The sequence below is a fragment of the Anabrus simplex genome, chromosome 10 (genome assembly GCF_040414725.1).
Source record: "Anabrus simplex isolate iqAnaSimp1 chromosome 10, ASM4041472v1, whole genome shotgun sequence".
Classification (NCBI taxonomy): Eukaryota; Metazoa; Arthropoda; class Insecta; order Orthoptera; family Tettigoniidae; genus Anabrus; species Anabrus simplex.
The window spans coordinates 55,804,128-55,823,028 of NC_090274.1; the positions used below are offsets into that span (position 1 = coordinate 55,804,128).

The 18,901-nt window shown below is 40.4% G+C and overlaps 1 protein-coding gene across 1 annotated transcript in view; it reads right to left on the reverse strand.

Annotated features, from left to right (window-relative positions):
* The window catches only part of LOC136882144 (uncharacterized), a 504,614-nt gene extending 486,125 nt beyond the window's left edge, over nucleotides 1–18,489 (reverse strand). The window contains exon 1 of the mRNA XM_067154689.2: nucleotides 18,373–18,489. Coding sequence (XP_067010790.1) covers nucleotides 18,373–18,415 — 43 coding nt within the window. The 5' untranslated portion in view covers nucleotides 18,416–18,489. The remainder of the gene's footprint in view (nucleotides 1–18,372) is intronic.
* Nucleotides 18,490–18,901: the final 412 nt, after the last annotated feature.

Consider the following 18,901-nt stretch of genomic DNA (forward strand, 5'->3'; position numbering starts at 1 on the left):
ATCTTAGGATCGAAATGCAAAAATGGAATTAGGATTAAAATGAAATCATATTAAATCTATCAAGTTACAGAAAAAAATTACAGATACAATGAGGAAATAGCTATTACAAATTTATAGTCACTTATTGGATAATAACAGGCTCACAAAATATTGAACTTAGCCTTATCAATGAAAAATCCCAATCATTGGCTAAAAGAAATCAGTGAAGACCTCAATGACATTGGTATTAATGATGAAACTATTTAATATAGAATACAATTCAGAACCTTAATTCACAAATACAATTTTTCCGTAAAGCCCACCCGACTAAATACAGGATGGACTGGGATTGAACAACGTAAAAAGGAGCACAGCGAGAGGATGAAGAGTTATTGGGAAGAGAAAAATAAAAATAAAAAAGTGCGACATAACGAATCAATAATAATAATAATAATAATAATAATAATAATAATAATAATAATAATAATAATAATAATAATAATAATAATGAGTGTTTGGTTCCGAACGTAACTGAATATCTAACCTGTGACATTCACGCATTCTCTTTGAATTTTCCAAACAGCCACTAGCTACCAGCAGACATAATGAACAGGACGATAAATCAAGCATCGAGCGCAATGGATTGAACGACCATTTCACACTCACTTCATTTAAGCGCCGGCTGTTCCCTTCAGGGTGGCTGATGCAGATGAATGTGAATAGCACTCATGAGTAAAAATAGTGTACCAAACAGCATCGCGTCTAGATTAGTCTGCCTTATCCAGTAGAATAGTAACTTAAAATATGTTCCATTCCTAAAGTCATAGCTGGTTAGGTGACGTTAGTTTTGTTTAAGTTAGACTGATTTCATTTTGATTGAGTGGTGCTTTACTTTTTTTACAATTTGCTTTACGTCGCACCGACACAGATATGCCGTATGGTGACGATGGGATAGGAAAGGCCTAGGAGTGGGAAGGAAGTGGCTGTGGCCTTAATTAATGTACAGCCCCAGCCGGTGTGAAAATGGTAAACCACGGAAAACCATCTTCAGGGCTGCCGACAGTGGAGTTTGAACCCACTATCCCCCGGATGAAGCTCACAGACGCGCGCCCCTAACCTCACTGCCAACCATTATTTTTTCTGGAATTATTAAGGGCAGATGGCTTTCTCTTAGATCTAACAGGATGAATATGAGACTACATAATATTTACAAAAAAATTAACAATATATATATTTCTCTGGACCCTTCGTGGCTCAGGAGGCAGCACCGCGGCCTCTCACCGCTGGATTCAGTGGTTCAAATCCCGGTCACTCCATATGAGATTTGTACTGGACAAAGCGGAGACGGGACAGGTTTTTCTCCGGGTACTCCGGATTTCCCTGTCATCATTCATTCCAGCAACACTCTGCAATATCATTTCATTCTATCTGTCATTCATTAATCATTGCCCCAGAGGAGTGCGACAGGCTACGATAGCCTGCACTGTTCCTATCCTCGCCGCTAGATGGGGGCTTCATTCATTCCATTCCTGACCCGGTCAAATGACTGGAAAAAGGCTGTAGATTTTCAGTCATATATTTCTTTCTGCTTCACGGAAAGGCAAAAAATCATGGATATAATTTTGGACTTAGAAGAAAAGAGTGTGAGTATAGGTTCTTTGGTTTTTCTCCTCTTAGTAGCCTCTTACAACATGCAGGGGTTGCAATTCTGCATCCTTTGTCTCCACCCACAGCGGAGATAAAGCGTTCCGGTGTATCGAAAGAAATACGACGTCCAACAACATGGCAGCTGATCCAGCACACAACATTCCCATGTCATGCCACAAGATAGTCTCACCTATCACGGTCTACGTTCAACAATATGGCAGCTGATCCAGCACAAAACATTCCCATGCCATGTCACAAGATAGCTCCACCTATCAAGTTCTACGTCCAACAATATGTCAGATGATCCAGCACACGACATTCCCATGCCATGTCTCAAGATAGCTTCACCTATCACGATCTACGACCAATAATATGTCAGATGATCCAGCACTCAACATTCCCATGCCATGTCAGAAGATTGCTCCACCTATCATGAACTACGTCCAACAATATGTCAGATGATCCAGCACACAACATTCCCATGCCATGTCAGAAGTATGCTCCACCTATCATGAACTACGTCCAACAACATGTCAGCTGATCCAGCACACAACATTCCCATGCCATGTCTCAAGATGGCTTCACCTACCACGATCTACGTCCAATAATATGTCAGATGACCCAGCACACAACATTCCCATGCCATGTCAGAAGATAGCCTCCCCTATCACGATCTACGTCCAACAATATGTCAGCTGATCCAGCGCAACATTCCCATGCCATATCACAAGATAGCTTCACCTATCACGATCTACGTCCAATAACATGTCAGCTGATCCAGCGCAACATTCCCATGCCATATCACAAGATAGGTCCACCTATCATGAACTACGTCCAACAAAGTGGTCGCTTAATTTGCACGCAATTGTATGGCCATATTATGAGAAAAATTCCGCTACCTTTGGTGATGAACAGTGTGGAAGATTACGGCCACACTTCTGGTTTTTCGCGTTGGATTTCTGCGTGTTTTTCACGTACCTGGACGACACGGCGCGTTGCCACAATTGTGAGTTTGCACGGCGTGATACTTTTAGTTTGTTTATATTGTAAAGTAGCAAAGCATCGCCTTTGCTCTGCATATGGAAGGAATTCCATTAAATAATAACTCCGTTGTTGCGTTTTGTACGTTGGTTGTTCGTCGTCGTCGTCGTCGTCAAAGAAAATATTGGATCAATCCCATAATCACTGACAGGTCATCAAGTGGACAATTTGTGCTCTTACACACAATAAACTAAAAGACAACCAAGATAAATTTTGTGAATATTACCGAATGTCCGTGACCTCATATGAAATGTTTTTCTGTTTGTTGAATAATGCTACCAGCAAAAAGAACACAACGTCACTCCCAACACAACGCTCGTTACTGATAACCCTGCCTTTGAATTCTTGGTCCTTTGCATAGTAACGGCACGGGTACTTTTGAACTTCCATTCTGTAAAGTGGAAGTAAAAAACGAACGCAATTTCAAACAAGAGTAAAATACCGCAGTGTGTTCTTCCGGCAAGTGTGGCCAGGCAAGGAACGGGAAAACACGCAAACAAAATGGACCTCGGCCACAGCCCAGTGTATGGGATCCTCACCAGGATTACTTGAATCAAGAACTGGAAAAAAGTCTAAAGGAAAGCAGCTCGATTTGTTCTGGGTGATTTCCGACAAAAGAGTAGCTTACATAAATGTTGCAAAGTTTGGGCTGGGAAGACTTGGCAGAAAGAAGACGAGCTGCTCGACTAAGTTGTATATTCCGAGCTGTCAGTGGAGAGATGGCGTGAAATTACATTAGTACACGAATAAGTTTGAGTGGAGTCTTTAAAAGTAAGAAAGATCACAATACGAAGATAAAGTTGGAATACAAGGGGACAAATCGGGGCAAATATTCGTTTGCGGGAAGGGGAGTTATGGATTGGAATAACTTACCAAGGGAGATGTTCAATACATTTCCACTTTCTCTGAAATCATTCAATAAAATGCTAGAAAACAATAGTTAGGGAATCTTCCACCTGGAAGACGGCTCTAAATACACATCAGTAGTGATTGATTGATTGATAGATTGATAGATTGATTAGAAAACCACAAAAAAAACAACCGCAGTAACAAAATGTCGCGTACTAGGCAAGATGTGGATTGAGGTAGTTTGCCGTTGCATACCTCAAAAATAACAATATCATTGGCAAATCTCAGAATTTTGATTTCCTGTCCTTTGATTGTGGTTCCTCTTCCAAATTCATCTTTGATTTCCTTCATCATATGTTCTACATCAACATTAACAAGAAGAGGAGACAAACGGCAACCTTGCTTTACTCCTTTCTAGACTGCTCCTGCTTTTATTTTATAGACGTTGATTCTTGTCACTGCTGACTAGTGACGTGACTATCGAATTGATTGTTTCCGTCTGCATTCGATTTTTCATTCGAATCGCAAGTTACAATTGTTTCCACTAGTCAACGCTGAAATCGGCTTCCTCTTTCCTTATAGAGTGAAGTCAGAGTCATTTATTTTAAATGAATAGATATCTGACTCAGAGTTGTATAATGGTAAATGCAATTTTATTATTGTGCACTTTATCAATAGATAATCATTAGAGCCCGGATTTTGATGCATTAATAGTTAGAATGCAAACTTACTGAAGCGAGTAGCAAGTATAGCCTACCTTCACAACGATTAAGCTATGGGGTTTGCATAAACATTAGGGGTACGGCCCATCATGACCCCCAAAATTTATGTTACTCTTGCTACATTATGGAAGAGCGGGTGGCTGAAACTTCCTACTAAAACCAAATTAGTTAGCAATCTAACCTGTTACTGCAAAAAATCCGGGCTGTAATAATCATGTTATGGTTTTATAAATACTTTCCATATACTAACAATGAACCTGTAATGATTGAACATTAATCCTAAATGAATGGAATTATTTAAAAATTAATATATATGCACTATTACTTGGTCCTAGGGAAATATGTTGTCTTCATTTAGTTTAGTTTGCTGTATACATATTACTTTAATATGTGGTGCATCACAATAAGGTGTAAACCTAATCTTCGTCTTAAATTACCTAATATTTGTTATTTTGCTTGTTGTTTTAAGGGGCCTAACATCGAAGGTCATCGGCCCATTTGTTATTTTATGAACAGACGATCTCACATTCATTAACTTATGGTTAGGAACACAAAAATGCATTTTATTTCAAATGAATCTGAATGACCACAATTACTTTAATCGGGACATTTTATCTTATTTTATACACCAACGTACGGTATTTCAGTTTCCAATCACTTCACTCGAACAGTGTATAACGTTTGTTACTAGTCTCATTGTTTCCGCTTATATCACTACCAACAAAAGAAACACGTTATAAAGATCGGTAGTATAATATACAACAATCCACATTTCGGTAGTTACTAGCAAATGACATTACTATTACTACCGCAGTTAGAGATAGCAAACGAATATCGATATATCGTAAATATCGATATTTTGAGATGGAAATATTGATATATCGACATCAATATTTTGAGGTTGGATACATTGTTGATGTCGATATTTTGTGCCCAATATATCGATATTCCTGTCTAATTTAATACTTTTGGCTACGATTTGATTCTTTTTCAGACACTTTCAATATTTGCATGCTACAGATACGAAATTTGAATTTTAATTTCTCAATTCACTTCGGTGATAATATCACAACTCGTTCATCGTGCACACCTTGTAGGCATAGCTTTACACGTTAGCAAGGCAATACTTGAGCATTATAGCGACCTCTGTCACGGCAGTGAGACTGTTTACAAAGGCCGGTAACACCATCAGGGAAAAGAGAAACCGATTAAATGGAAAACTGTTATCCAAGCTGCTTTCTCTAAATAGCTTATCAAAGAGGTAAGGAAAATTGACCTATGATTATCATCATGTAAGTTATTACCGGTAACTCGTTACTAGACACCTTGCATATATATTTTTATATGTATCATAACATCTTTCGGCTGTAAATATTTTTAAAATGTGTCATTGTAATGAATGAGTCATGCTACTTGGTCATTGGTTTAAGCCTGTTTTCTGTTCTGTGTCAAGACTTATTAAACATAATGAATCCTTTAATCATTGTGTTAAATGTAAAACTAGACTTACAATAATGGATAATAGCGCTAATATTTTTAAAACGGATATATCGGCGATATATCGATATTTTGAAGACCGATATTTCAATGATATCGTTATTTTAATACCGATGTATCGAAAAACCAATATATTGATATTTTGAAAAGTTTTGCCATCACTAATATTGTAGTTGGTCTTGGACTCTTGGGTTATCATTAGCTATATATCGATATCGTTTGAATATACCGATATATTACGTGCAATAAATATCGATTATCGAAAAAAGTTTTCAACATATCGCAATGTCAATATATCGGTATTTTAAAAAATTTCGCCATCCCTACTAATTTTTAACATATTTCAAACCGAATGAAAACTATCGAATGTTTTCATTCGATAATCACGCTTCTCAATCGGTAGTCTACCGATAGTTTAAAACATTCGATATTCCCATCACTACTGCAGACTGGTTTTTATTACAGATTGTAGATAATCCTTCTTTCTCTGTATCTGATTCCAAAAAAATTCATTTCTACGTAAGATAATTTCTGGAGATTATAGGGAATGTTAGGAGGTTGGTACGGCAGGATCGAGAGGATCGAGTATTTCTGTCATGTACTGAGTACTAAGTACTAAGAGAAAATTTTTAAGCAGCGAGGTTACGAAGTATGTAGCAGGAGTGTTGCTTCTACGTTGCCAGCACCATACAGAAAAATATAAATTATATATATTTCTTATTATATAATTTGTATTTTCTATCAATTATCTAAGTCCAATAGATTGCCGCAATACAATGTCAGAAAAGATATGACTGCCATCTAGTGCCAAAGAACTAAACTTATGCATAGTACGTACAGAAAACGGCTTTAATGTTTCAGATTTACGCCAGAAACTCTCGACAGACTCGCCCAATGTTACTGACCTTCAGTAAGATTGTGTCACGCTTGGTGTCGTGCTTTATTTGCCGGTTAGAAACAAAGGCAAACTGTTTTCTTCTTCCTTCCGCTAAACTTCCCAAGCATGGCTTCTAAATTGACTGGTAAAATATTCTCCTATGATTGTGACTGTGTTATACAGAACCTTTTAAACCTTTCCTTAGAATCACATATATCTAATGAGAAAAGTAATATTATTTCGAATTTTGAAATACCACAACTAAAAGACTTGGGAGGTATCGAGAGACATTGTAATGTATCGTGGTATACAGGATCACTGTGGCTATCTGATACCGAAAAATTATCAATATGATGGCATCAAGAATATGGATAGTTTCTGTGTTCTACGCGCACGTTATGAAACATCTAAAAATCATATTGCATCCATTGTTTCTCCAGTCCATTTTCACATAACAAGAATAGACTTCTCATCAACTGAAGCATTAAAAAATTAACAAAAAATCCACAGCAACTCAATGCTGAAAACATCCTAGGAATATAAGCTACGAATTTTTGGTTAATAAAACATAATAAAGTAATGGAGTAAATTTTTTATTTATTCCTGAAAATTACAATCCTTTTCTTAATCATTGTTATCCGGTCGATTAAATCACTGCCGACTGGATCCCTCGTTGCGCTCCCTAGCTAGAGCGAAGCATCAAGACGGCCGTGATTAAATTAATAGTTTGCGTTTTTCTACCACTACGAGCACTAATATAAGTTAGTGCATTGTTTTACCTAAGCACCACTACGAACGCTAATGTGAATCAATGACGAGTTTCACTTAATCACCACTACAAACGCTAATGTGAGTCAATGCATTGTTTCACTTAAGCACCACTACGAGCGCTAATGTTAGTCAATGCCTTATTTCACTTAAACACCACTACGAGCGCTAATGTTAGACAATGCATTGTTTCACTTAAGCGCCATTACGAGCACTAGTATTAGTCAATGCATTGTTTCACTTAAGCACCACTACGAGCGCTAATGTGAGTCAATGACGAGTTTCCCTTAAGCCTTTATAACTACTTATCCAAGGAACACATTGCAGAAATAATAATGTAAATAAGGTTGGCTAGGATTTGCATAAAAAAATAAAATCGAGTAAGGAAACAAGCGATTTTAGGCTGTTTTCCCGGAAGTGCATTTAGGTCGGAAGTGATTCTCGAAATTTGTTTTTTAGTTTGAGTTATCCAAGGCTCACGATTTGAAACCTTTCCTTGGCCTATAGCCCTTCAATTTTGGGCACAATTGAGGAAAAGTGGTTAATTTTACATTTTTGTACTAAGGGGACCCCTACTTTGTCTGCGAAGAAATGTTTTCGACATTAAAATATAATGAAGATGTGAAAAGAAACAGATGGACGAATTAATGTAAAAGTAGGTGCAAAACAACTTGTGTCCGATCTTTGAAATACAGTACTTTAATGTAATTTTTTCATATTTCTTATAATTAGAGATGGGAATTATAGGCACGAATAGGTTTGAATGCAAATGTATTTGAACCAGGCGCAAGTGTATGTTACCCGCATGACGGTTCTGCGGTGAGATTTGCATAAATATTATCGATCTGAATTATCAGAACCCCTAACATTTATGCAACTCCCCGACATATCTGTAGAGCGGCTAGATTTCACTTGCGCCTTGTTCACATACATTAACATTCTAACCTATTCGTGCCTATAATTCCCATCTCTACTTATAATTCTATACATTGAATGTTGTATTTTCTCGCCAAAGGTTTGTAGAACGCTCGAATGAAATTCGTCCTCTCTTCGACTATATTAGTTTCGAATTGTCCGGCTCCATTGCTAAATGGTTAGCATGCTGGCCTTTGGTCATAGGGGTCCCGGGTTCGATTCCCGGCAGGGTCGGGAAATTTAACCATCATTGGTTAATTTCGCTGGCACGAGGGCTGGGTGTATGTGTCGTCTTCATCATCATTTCATCCTCATCACGACGCGCAGGTCGCCTACGGGAGTCAAATGAAAGACCTGCACCTGGTGAGCCGAACATGTCCTCGGACACTCCCGGCACTAAAAGCCATTTCATATTTTTAGTTTCGAATCGACAACACACAGGGAGTTCTTATTCTAGGTCATTCCAGGGCCTCCAGAGTCAAGGAGAAAGAATTGTTCTTGAGGCGATAGTGATTGCTAAACTCTCGAATAATTTTAACAAAGGCGACGGCTGTATATTGAGTAGATCATGGTTTCCCTCCTTTGTTAACTCAACATCTTTTTGCTTGACCCTGGAGGCTCTGAAATGAACAGCTTCTCTCTGTCTGGAGTCTGGTAACTATGGAGTGACAGTTGCCAATACGTTATTTGTAATTGCTTTGAAGACGATCCTGGTCCCAGGATCGAAAAGGGTCAGCAGATTATTAAGATTACGCGACCTAATATCCCCAAATTATTATTATATCATTTTTCGTGAGAGTCTACGTATTAAAATATCAACACAGTTTCCCTCTGTCAACAAGCTAATATTCTCTATGAAGAAAATGTTTCTAAAAGTGTTTCTTAGGACAGTAGCTCACAAGGAGTAATACACAATGCAACAGCAAAGAGTCGGAAACGAGTTAGTTGGGCTTCCAATTAGAACTCCTCTTCATCTGTGACTGTACAGCCCAATACAGGAGGCACACAATTTGCCGCAGAGATGGCAGACAGTCCCAGGTGGAGCAACCACTGTTCTCCTATTCAGTTCTTTTTCTTTTCTGCGTTGCCTTTTCTCCTTCGCTATTCGTCTACGGTTTTCTTCAAACAGTAGTGTGCCACGATGAATGAAACCTTCCCAGGATGAACGTTTGAGGGTTAATGTCTCCGAAATCTCAACATCACTATGAGGTTAATCTTCATGTTAGCCTAAATTACATTCTTAAATCGCTTCTTCTGGCCTCCAAAACAACGTTTACCATCTGTTATTTCAGAGTAGAACACTTGCTTGGGAACGTGATGCACTTACCAAATGTTGCTCTTTCTCCTGAGCCAGTCCTTATTCGATACTGAAGTTGGATTGAAGCCGCACTCCTTTAATGTCAGCATTTCAGTCAGAGTAAAAGAAGTAATAGCAGGCATGGTATAGGATTTTGGACTTATGCCGTGTCAAGAAAATAAGGTGAAATTCTTTACGTTTCGTAGAGAACTGTGCTCTGAGCCATCAGAAGAAAATCTCGACTGTCAACGAAAAAGCCTTTGAAATCTATACGTTATAACAGAAGTGGAAATGGTACGTTCATTCGTCACCAGATGGCTCCCCGAACGCGGTACAGAATTTCACCTCATTTCCTTGACACGCCATTAGCCCAAAAGCCTATATATATCATATCTATAAGTACGAGCAGTGAAAGCATCAATGGCAACAAGTAATATAAGGGTTCGTAGCCTGTGATGTTACTGCCATCCAACGGACCAAAGAAGCTTTCAACAATTAAAATGCTCAAAGGGATCTGGAAGCCATCAACATACACCTCAGAATCATACCACAATCTATTAAGAATCTAGGAACGAGTGGCTTGCGGCTCAGTTGAAGATTTTAGATATAGAACAACGTCAACTCGAGTATGTTCCTGGAAACTGTGGAACGTTCTGGAAAGAAATCTGAGCTACAAGATTATGACAACCAGAATCAAGTACCTGGAAGGTGTTGACAGTGCGTATTTGTCGGGGTATTTAGCTCCCAAATTTGGTTCTGAACGAAAGAATACATCTCTGTCTCGGCTGTACAGTGAGTGGCCAACAGTCACGGGAAGTGGTGTCCCATTAGAAAATGTGCTGTTTATCACCCCTCAGCGTTGTGGCTAGCTGCGGCGTAGCTGACCTATCTGCCACAGCTACCAGTGTCGTCAAGATGGCAAGACGTCTCGAGTTAACCGACTTTGAACATGAGATGATCATCGGCGTACGGCAGAGATTACATGCGAATTCTGGTTTCCGAGGTCAACAGTGTCGCAGAGAGAATGTTACACCCGCGTAAACCGCCGCACGGGAAGACCACAGGTGTTTAACGAACGGACAACACGTCGCCTCCACACAAACACACTGGGCGCTCGACGGGTTACTGTGAGTCAGATCACCGCCAAGTTGAATGTTGGGAGTCAGGAACCCATTTCTACCAGGACTGCAAGTAGGCAACTGCACCACATAGGCTGCACCAATCGAAGACCAACTTGTGTCCCTTTGCTGACACCTCGACACAGAGCTCAGCAACGTGCATCTGCCCGCGAATGTCGGCAATGGACCATGGAACAGTGGCTGCGTGTGGCATGTCCCGATGAATCCCAGTTCCAGTTTTATCGAGCTGGAAGGGCGCGTCAGAGTGTGGCGTATGCCCCATGAAGCTATGGATCCTGCGTGTCAACAAGGTTCTGGTCTGGGCGGCGTTCTCATGGTCGCAGTAAGGCCCCATTGTCCGGCTGCAGGGAGCTCAGACAGGTGCAAGTTATGTGGACATTCTTTCAGACTATCGGCATCCCTTTCTGGCCTTAGAGTATCCCGATGGAGATGCCATGTTTCGACAGAACAATGCGCCATGTCACTGGTCTGTGGTGGAACGCAAGTAGTTGCAGGAGCACTCCAGTGAAGTTACGACCATGAACTGGCCCTCAATATTCCCCGATCTTAATCCAATCAATCATTTATGGAATGCTTTTGATTCTGGTGTACACTCCATGAACCCCGCTCCAACTACACAAGACCGATTGTGGGTAGCAATACAAGATGCGTGTGTCTAGATCCCTCCAGGACGATTCCATCACCTTGTACAGTCGATCCCTCGCCGTATTTCTGCCGTTTTGAGGTCTTGCGGAGGAACACTGGGTTCCGTGGTTCAAATGACGGTCACTCCATGTGAGATTTGTGCTGGACAAAGCGGCGGCGGCGGGACAGATTTTCTTCGGGCACTCCGGTTCGCCCTGTCATCCTTGATTCCATCAACACTCCCCAGTATCATTTCATTTCATCTGTCATTGATGAATGCTCCAGAGAAGGGGAAAAGGCTTCGGTGGCTACCCCAGTTCCTATCCTCGCCGCTAGATGGGAGCTTCATTCATTCCGTTCTTAACCCGGTCGAATGACTTGAAACAGACTGAGGATTTTCATTTTACATGCATTAGGTACTTCCTGCTAACATGTTATTGCTACCTTTTCTGCCTGTAATATTTGATCCTGATTTGTATATGTGTGCGGGGGAATTATTTAAATATAATAAAATGTTTCGTGTCAGAATGACCTAAAAGGTGTAAAATTATATACATTAATAAGTGCATATTTTAATCATATTTATCACACACTAGCATTTTGGAAGTCTTCATAGCATAGGATGTCTACACATCAGGAATAGATATGGGACTATGGTGAAAATGCTGGTTGAAATTCTAACCTACCAATCGTAGTAATTGGCGGATCACAGTCTTGAGGCCAACAAAACACGTATTCTGGCCTTTATGCAGTAAATACAAGTCTCTGTGTTGTGCTCCGTTATTAAAGGGGAGGGCAGGATCCGATAAGATCTCACCTCTTAAATTTTTGGTTGTCTGAGAAGCGATTTCGTAAAATACCATTTAAGAGCATACTCCATGCAATACACTTTCAGCACCCAATAGTTCGTAATCACAGCTACTTTTTATATATAAAAAGAGCTGTTGATTGGAAGAGGAAACTGGAGCGGAATTCCCTTGATAATTGCTTACAAATGAGCGGAGTGAAATGGGACTCTAGCCACTGCGAAATCGATTGGTCTGTTTGGCCATGGGGACTGTTCCACTCATCCTGTGCTCAAACAGACGGAGTAAGGCTTATAGTGCTACCAGATACTAGTGATGGAGCATCAGTTATGATGTGTAAAACATATGCTCTCAACGGGAGAACTGTTCAGTTTAATAGGCCGGAAAGAAGAATTCCACGTAATATCTACGGAGACAGGGTGAGGCTTAAACTTCGAACAGATACTAGTGATGGAGCATCAGTTATGATGTGTATAATACCTGCTCTCCACGGGAGAATTGTTCAGTTTACTAGGCCGGAAAGAAGAATTCCACATAATATCTACGGAGACAGGGTGAGGCTTAAACTTCGACCAGGTACTAGAGATGGAACATCAGTTATGATGTGTATGATACCTGCTCTCCACGAGAGAACTGCTCAGTTTACTAGGCCGGAAATAAAAATTCCACATAACATTTCCACAGACAAAGTGAGGCCTGAACTTCTACCAGGTACTAGTGGTGGCTTATCAGTTACAATGATCCGGCATCTGTCAATTAAAAGACAATTAAACAGTTTACTATGTTACAAAGAAAGGTTTAAATGTAACTTAAAAGCTTTTCTATTTCTCAAACACACGAGTTCAAATCTCTATTATATAAAACCAGAAGGCTAACTACTCACTCACTCAACTCACTGACATTAATGTTATCCCACTTCCGCATGAACCGGAAACTTAAAATTTGGCAAAGAGGTAGCTACAGTATTAGCTTGTAACCTACGGAAGAATTCCAGAAAGTTCAAAATTTTAATTTTGAACCGATCTAAACAAAATGGCAGATCCAATGTTCCAGGTGAGCTAGAAGATTGAAAATATGAAAAATTACAGCTCTTGGCCTTTAACCACCGGAAACATTCTCAAAAGTTACATTGTTTAACGTGTTAAACCCGCAAATTCTCGAAATATTGAGGCAATTTTAACGACGGTGCAGACCTTTGTTTTGAGGTATTTTGCGGCTAAATGGTAATTAGTATCAAAAAACGGATAGCACTCTCGGTGCCTAACACGAGGGGATATACAACTTTGGTCCTATGATTTTTTGTCGTATCTCGATCCATTCCAATTTAGATGCTGCTTCATGTATCAATTTTCTGTCAATTTTGTTTATTTTCCATAAAATATTTTACTGCTTGACACACTTACAAGACTCGCAGAATCACGAAATTCAGGAGGCTCCTTGCCACGTCCACTATCTATACGTAAACCGTACTTTATTGTTCAACCTGCCATCTATGTATGGGAAATCGAAAGAAGTATGAGGAAACACTACTCAAATTACAGCCTTATCTACGTTGCTAAAGCAATCATAGGTGTAGCCAATGGAGATACGACGAAACGTCAAAATATCAAAATTGCAGATCATTTAATTGTCGATACGCCTCCCAAATTTCAATACTGTGGTTGTCTGCCAGGTCTGTGATATAATTTCCCAACTTGTAAAAAACGTACGAAATTTGCTCCATATCGAATGGATAACATCTATCTATGCTACAAATCGCCAATGTACGAGAAAATGTCAGAAGACCAAACATGTAGGCCGCCAAAAGCGCCATCTGGGGGAGTAAACCGTTTGTCGATACGATGTACCGTTTCTCCACAGTAATTTTTAAACGGCCACTTCCAATGAAGAGCAACTAGGGTTTTGCGGGAGAAGCCCCCACCGAGCAAACGAGAGTATAATACATAACACCATATCATACCAGCAAAAATGTATATGTTTCGTTCTACAGGAACATCCTCAGATACTATCAAAACACTTTAAATCACGCGTGTGTATATATATATGTAAGAATTATTTGCAGTTATTTTGTATCAGAGTAAAATTTATCTGATGAAATTTTCATTCCTGGAGGTAATACTTAACAAAAGATGTGAGGGAGACACAGGTTGATCCTGCAGAAACGAACATAAATATTGAACTTGGCGTACAGCCTCTGAGACCCATGTCATACATCAAAGGGTTAACAGATGTACGTAGCGCGATCTATTGGGCTAGGAACACTGTGATCTCCACTGGACAGCGCACCAATACCAGATTATTTAATCATCTCTTGACCTCCTTTGTCCTGACATCTGTGTCCCAGATGGCCATCCAGAATGTCACTGACTGTGTCTCACATATGGGACTCCTTTCTGCTTTATTTCATTAAATGCTTCACGAAATCAAATTGAATTTTATCAAGTCTCTGGGTGACACTTCTTGCAACTTCGCTCAGGGCAGACAAGCAATTGAATTCCAATAGAGCCAGACTTGTTCTAACAGGTCTCAGAGCAACAGGAAGGGCTTGTCACGGAGTAAGAAATATTTTCTGTAGAAATCTACAGTTATCACAGTAGATTATTAAAGTGTAAATGACGGGTGATACGAGTATGTAAACGACGTTGCTATGCCATTATGTGAGCTAAAACTCCTATCGATTATCTGCTACTGTATATCGTTCCTGGCTAGATCAAGGTGTTTAAATACGAGAAATCCGTGTCATACCTGTCCATCATGTTAAACTGAATCCAACAAAGGCTACTGTTTGTCATGTCCAATGTAAGAAAACAATTCTTTTAACTTGACAGAAGGAATGTTTTAAATATAAGAAATAAAGCACGCTGTGGAGAAAAATACAATGGACTCTAGGAAATAATGTTCTTGGGAATTTCTTTAATTGAAAACTGAAAATTCGCAAGTGGCTATCGATTTTTCTAATACAGTAAAATTTGGTGGCCAATTCTGAGATCTTTTCATTATACCAGGTGGTCCGCGAGCGCCGTACTCTCTACTTACAATTGTCCCGCATTCACTAGTGATGCATGGGATGCCTAATCACCTGTTTTCGAAGGAGCGCTAATACCTGCTGTATTGTGGATGGTGAGAAACAAATAGCAGTCATTTTACTACACACGTTCTCTAACAGAGTGCATTTGTAAATATGCCAAAGGTGCAGAAAATAACATTAATTAACTTATTAAAATACACACGTGTAGATATTCCACTCTATAAAAGAGTTGTTTGTATGAAAGAAAAATAATTTTTTTTGGCGAAATACGTGTCTAGAGGGCAGACATCTAATTTAGTGCTGCTGTATCATACACCAGCCTAGTACTATGCGGTCGTAAACGAGATTTACTAATCCAAGGTGTTGCATTAGACGGGTAGCACTGAGGAACATGCTGCGAGTGACCGTCCGGTTGTTATCTCTTCATATTCTGACGTAACCTGCATGCTGGCAGTAGTGTCCCTGTGGAAATCAGTTCGTAGATATCCCAGTTATCACTTGTGCATGCGGGACATTTATAAGTAGGAAGTACGGCGCTCGCAAGCCGCCTGGTATATTTTCAAAATTTACATGATTTTTGGAATTTTGTTAATCCTTAGCTCCATAAAATAAAACGCATGTAAATCGCATTCTCCTCTACGCACAGACCAAGCCATACTTGCTCCTAATACCGGTACATCGGATTACGTCACTGCGCAATGATTTTTAAGTTGGTGGTTGGTTGGTTGGTTGGTTGGTTGGTTGGTTGGTTGGTTGGTTGGTTGGTTGGTTGGTCGGTCGGTCGGTTGGTTCTGGTTCTTTCTTTCTTTCTTTCTTTCTTTCTTTCTTTCTTTCTTTCTTTCTTTCTTTCTTTCTTAATCCGTTTACTTTCCATGGTGGTTTTCCCTCGGATTCAGCGAGAGATCCCACATCTACCGCCTCAAGGGAAGGGAGACTCTTGGTCGGGGGTTACAACTCGGAAGAAGAACTAGTACCTCGCCAAAGCTGCCTCACTTGCTATGCTGAACAGGGACCTTGTGGGGGACGGGATGATCGGAACGAACAGCCAAGGAAGACGGAAGGAAGCGGCCGTGGTCTTACGTTAGGCACCTTCTCGGCATTTGCCTGGAGGAGAAGTGGGGAAACCTCGGGAAACCACTTCCAGGATGGCTGACGTGGGAATCGAACCTCTCTCTACTCATTTGATCTCCTGAAGCTGAGTGTACTCCGTTCCAGTCCCCGTACCACTTTTCAAATTTCGCTGCAGGACCGGGAATCAAGCCCGCGCAGCCGGGGGTGGCCGCTGATCACACTAACCACTACACCAGAGAGGCGGACTACCATGATGTTACGTTAGAAATACGTTAAGTTTCGTCACTTGGCATGGACATCATGGTGCTCGGTTCCGGTGCCAACTGACAAGAGAATGAGCGCTTTTTACTAGCTTGAGCCATTACCGATTAAGGATACTTTTCTGAAAATTATCCGGTAAAGTTGTACGAATTCATATTTTCACACAAAACGTATCCAGATTACTTGAATGTGGAATCAAAGAAGAAAGGTCCCAACTTGATATCTTTAACGGTGAATGAGTTTGAGGTTTTTCTACTTTTCTGGTGGGTTTTCAGATGTTTTCTTTGCATCCACTCAGCCAGAGCTTTCGAATCCAACTGAAGAGCCCACTACTGCACTGGGGCGAAACGCTGGTAATGTCACGATTGAAAAGACCAAAACAGCTTGAATACTTCCCACATCTTTAACATTTGCAATTAAATTATGGTTTTCTTCTAGGAAATATTTTTTTACGAGGGTCGAGTCATAAGTCATGGCAACTATTTTTTTTCTCGCGAAGATGAGACAACACGGAAATTTAAGATATGCATTTGGAAATATAGGGCATGTACTTATGCACAGTGCCTGAAGACACATTCTGACTTCAGGAGATTATCGTAGGAAAGTGACAGAACACAGGCCATTGGTAAACATTGTTGTATTATGGTATAGACAGCAAATACACAAGACTACGTACAAAGGACAGGTCTCCACTGGTTACAGACCGTCGAAATAATCACTCAAGGTTTCCACTGTGCGTTGCCAGCGGTGGGGCAGGCGCTGAATACCATTCGCTGCATGTGTATCGCTAACGTGTGACATCTCTCTCCGAAATGCTGTTACAATATCCTTTTGTTAGCAAATCGTTGTCCACGTAATGGCTTCTTGACTTTGGGGATTAGATCATAGTCACGCACCTAATGCTTCCCGCAGCTCTGCATGGCATTGTCGTGCATTTCTGCCGCGGAGAACTGCTATTATACGATCGTTGCTCCTGCTTGTTGACTTCCATTTTGTGACGCTCTCACTCACACACTGAAATTGGGGGCATGCTTAGACCCACTCTGTTGTTTACATACACCATCTAGTGGCATCATACGCAAGTACATACCGTAGGCTTCCAAATGCATATCTTATATTTTCCGTGTTGTCTCCTGTTCGCGAGAAAAAAATAGTTGCCATGACTTGACCTTCGTATATAAAAGGCACTTATGCAAGTGGAGGCATATAGTTCCCCTGGTGCACCGTCACTCCATTCTCCTACATAGAAGATTTTTCCTGTCGTGTATCAACGACGCACTAGCAGCGAGGATTTTGGAAAGGTGTAGCAATCTAACTGATGAGTCCACTGGCAAACTAGAGCGAAACGATAGTAATTTCACGATTGTAAAGGTCTAAAGAGCTTGAATGTTTTGACATAAAAATTGTAAAAATTGATTCGGTAGAATACTAAAAATAATCGTTAACACACGAAACCATAACCTTCAATATCTATATCAATAAAAAATCGATTGTTGTTTTAAACGTTGAGGTTAAATATCTGGCTCAATTCCTCGTAATCAGTGCTTCGAACCTGCCCGTAAGAATGCCTCCCGTCATGGAAATAATGTAGTACATTTCCATATTAAGGAGTTATTAACGTTCAAAGGTTCTTTCAGTACCAGATGTTTTGGAAGCTTGTGTGTAGATTCAGTCGTAGAGGTAAAAATGGAACTATTTTTACGAGGTCTCAGAATCTTAGTAGCTTCTTCTTTCACCGCTCAAAACTTTGAATTCACTACAGTAAATAATGAGCATAGAAAAACATATTAGTGACAATTTTCACGCAATAACTACGACATTCATATTACAAATAGGTAAGGTATTACAAACCATCAGTGCGTTGGGCCAATCCCCTCTTGTCCCCCTTTCCCATCTTGCGTTTCTTATCCGTCGCGATGTAAACCACTGTCTTCTAGTTCACTCTTTCGACATCACTGACACACCTGTAAAGACAGAAGAGAAACACCTTCACTATTATTTTACAAGTTAATATGATATTTATTGAGCATACAACAAACACTGAGAAATGTGTCTTTGTTACATAAAACCAAACCAAACCTCATGGCACTACAGCCCTTGAAGGGCTTTGGCCTACCAAGCGACCGCTGCTCAGCCCGAAGGCCTGCAGATTACGAGGTGTCATGTGGTCAGCACGACGAATCCTCTCGGCCGTTATTCTTGGCTTTCTAGACCGGGGTCGCTATCTCACCGTCAGATAGCTCCTCAATTCTAGTCACGTAGGCTGAGTGGACCTCGAACCAGCCCTCATGTCCAGGTAAAAATCCCTGACCTGGCCGGGAATCGAACCCGGGTCCTCCGGGTAAGAGGCAGACACGCTACTTCTACACCACGGGGGCCG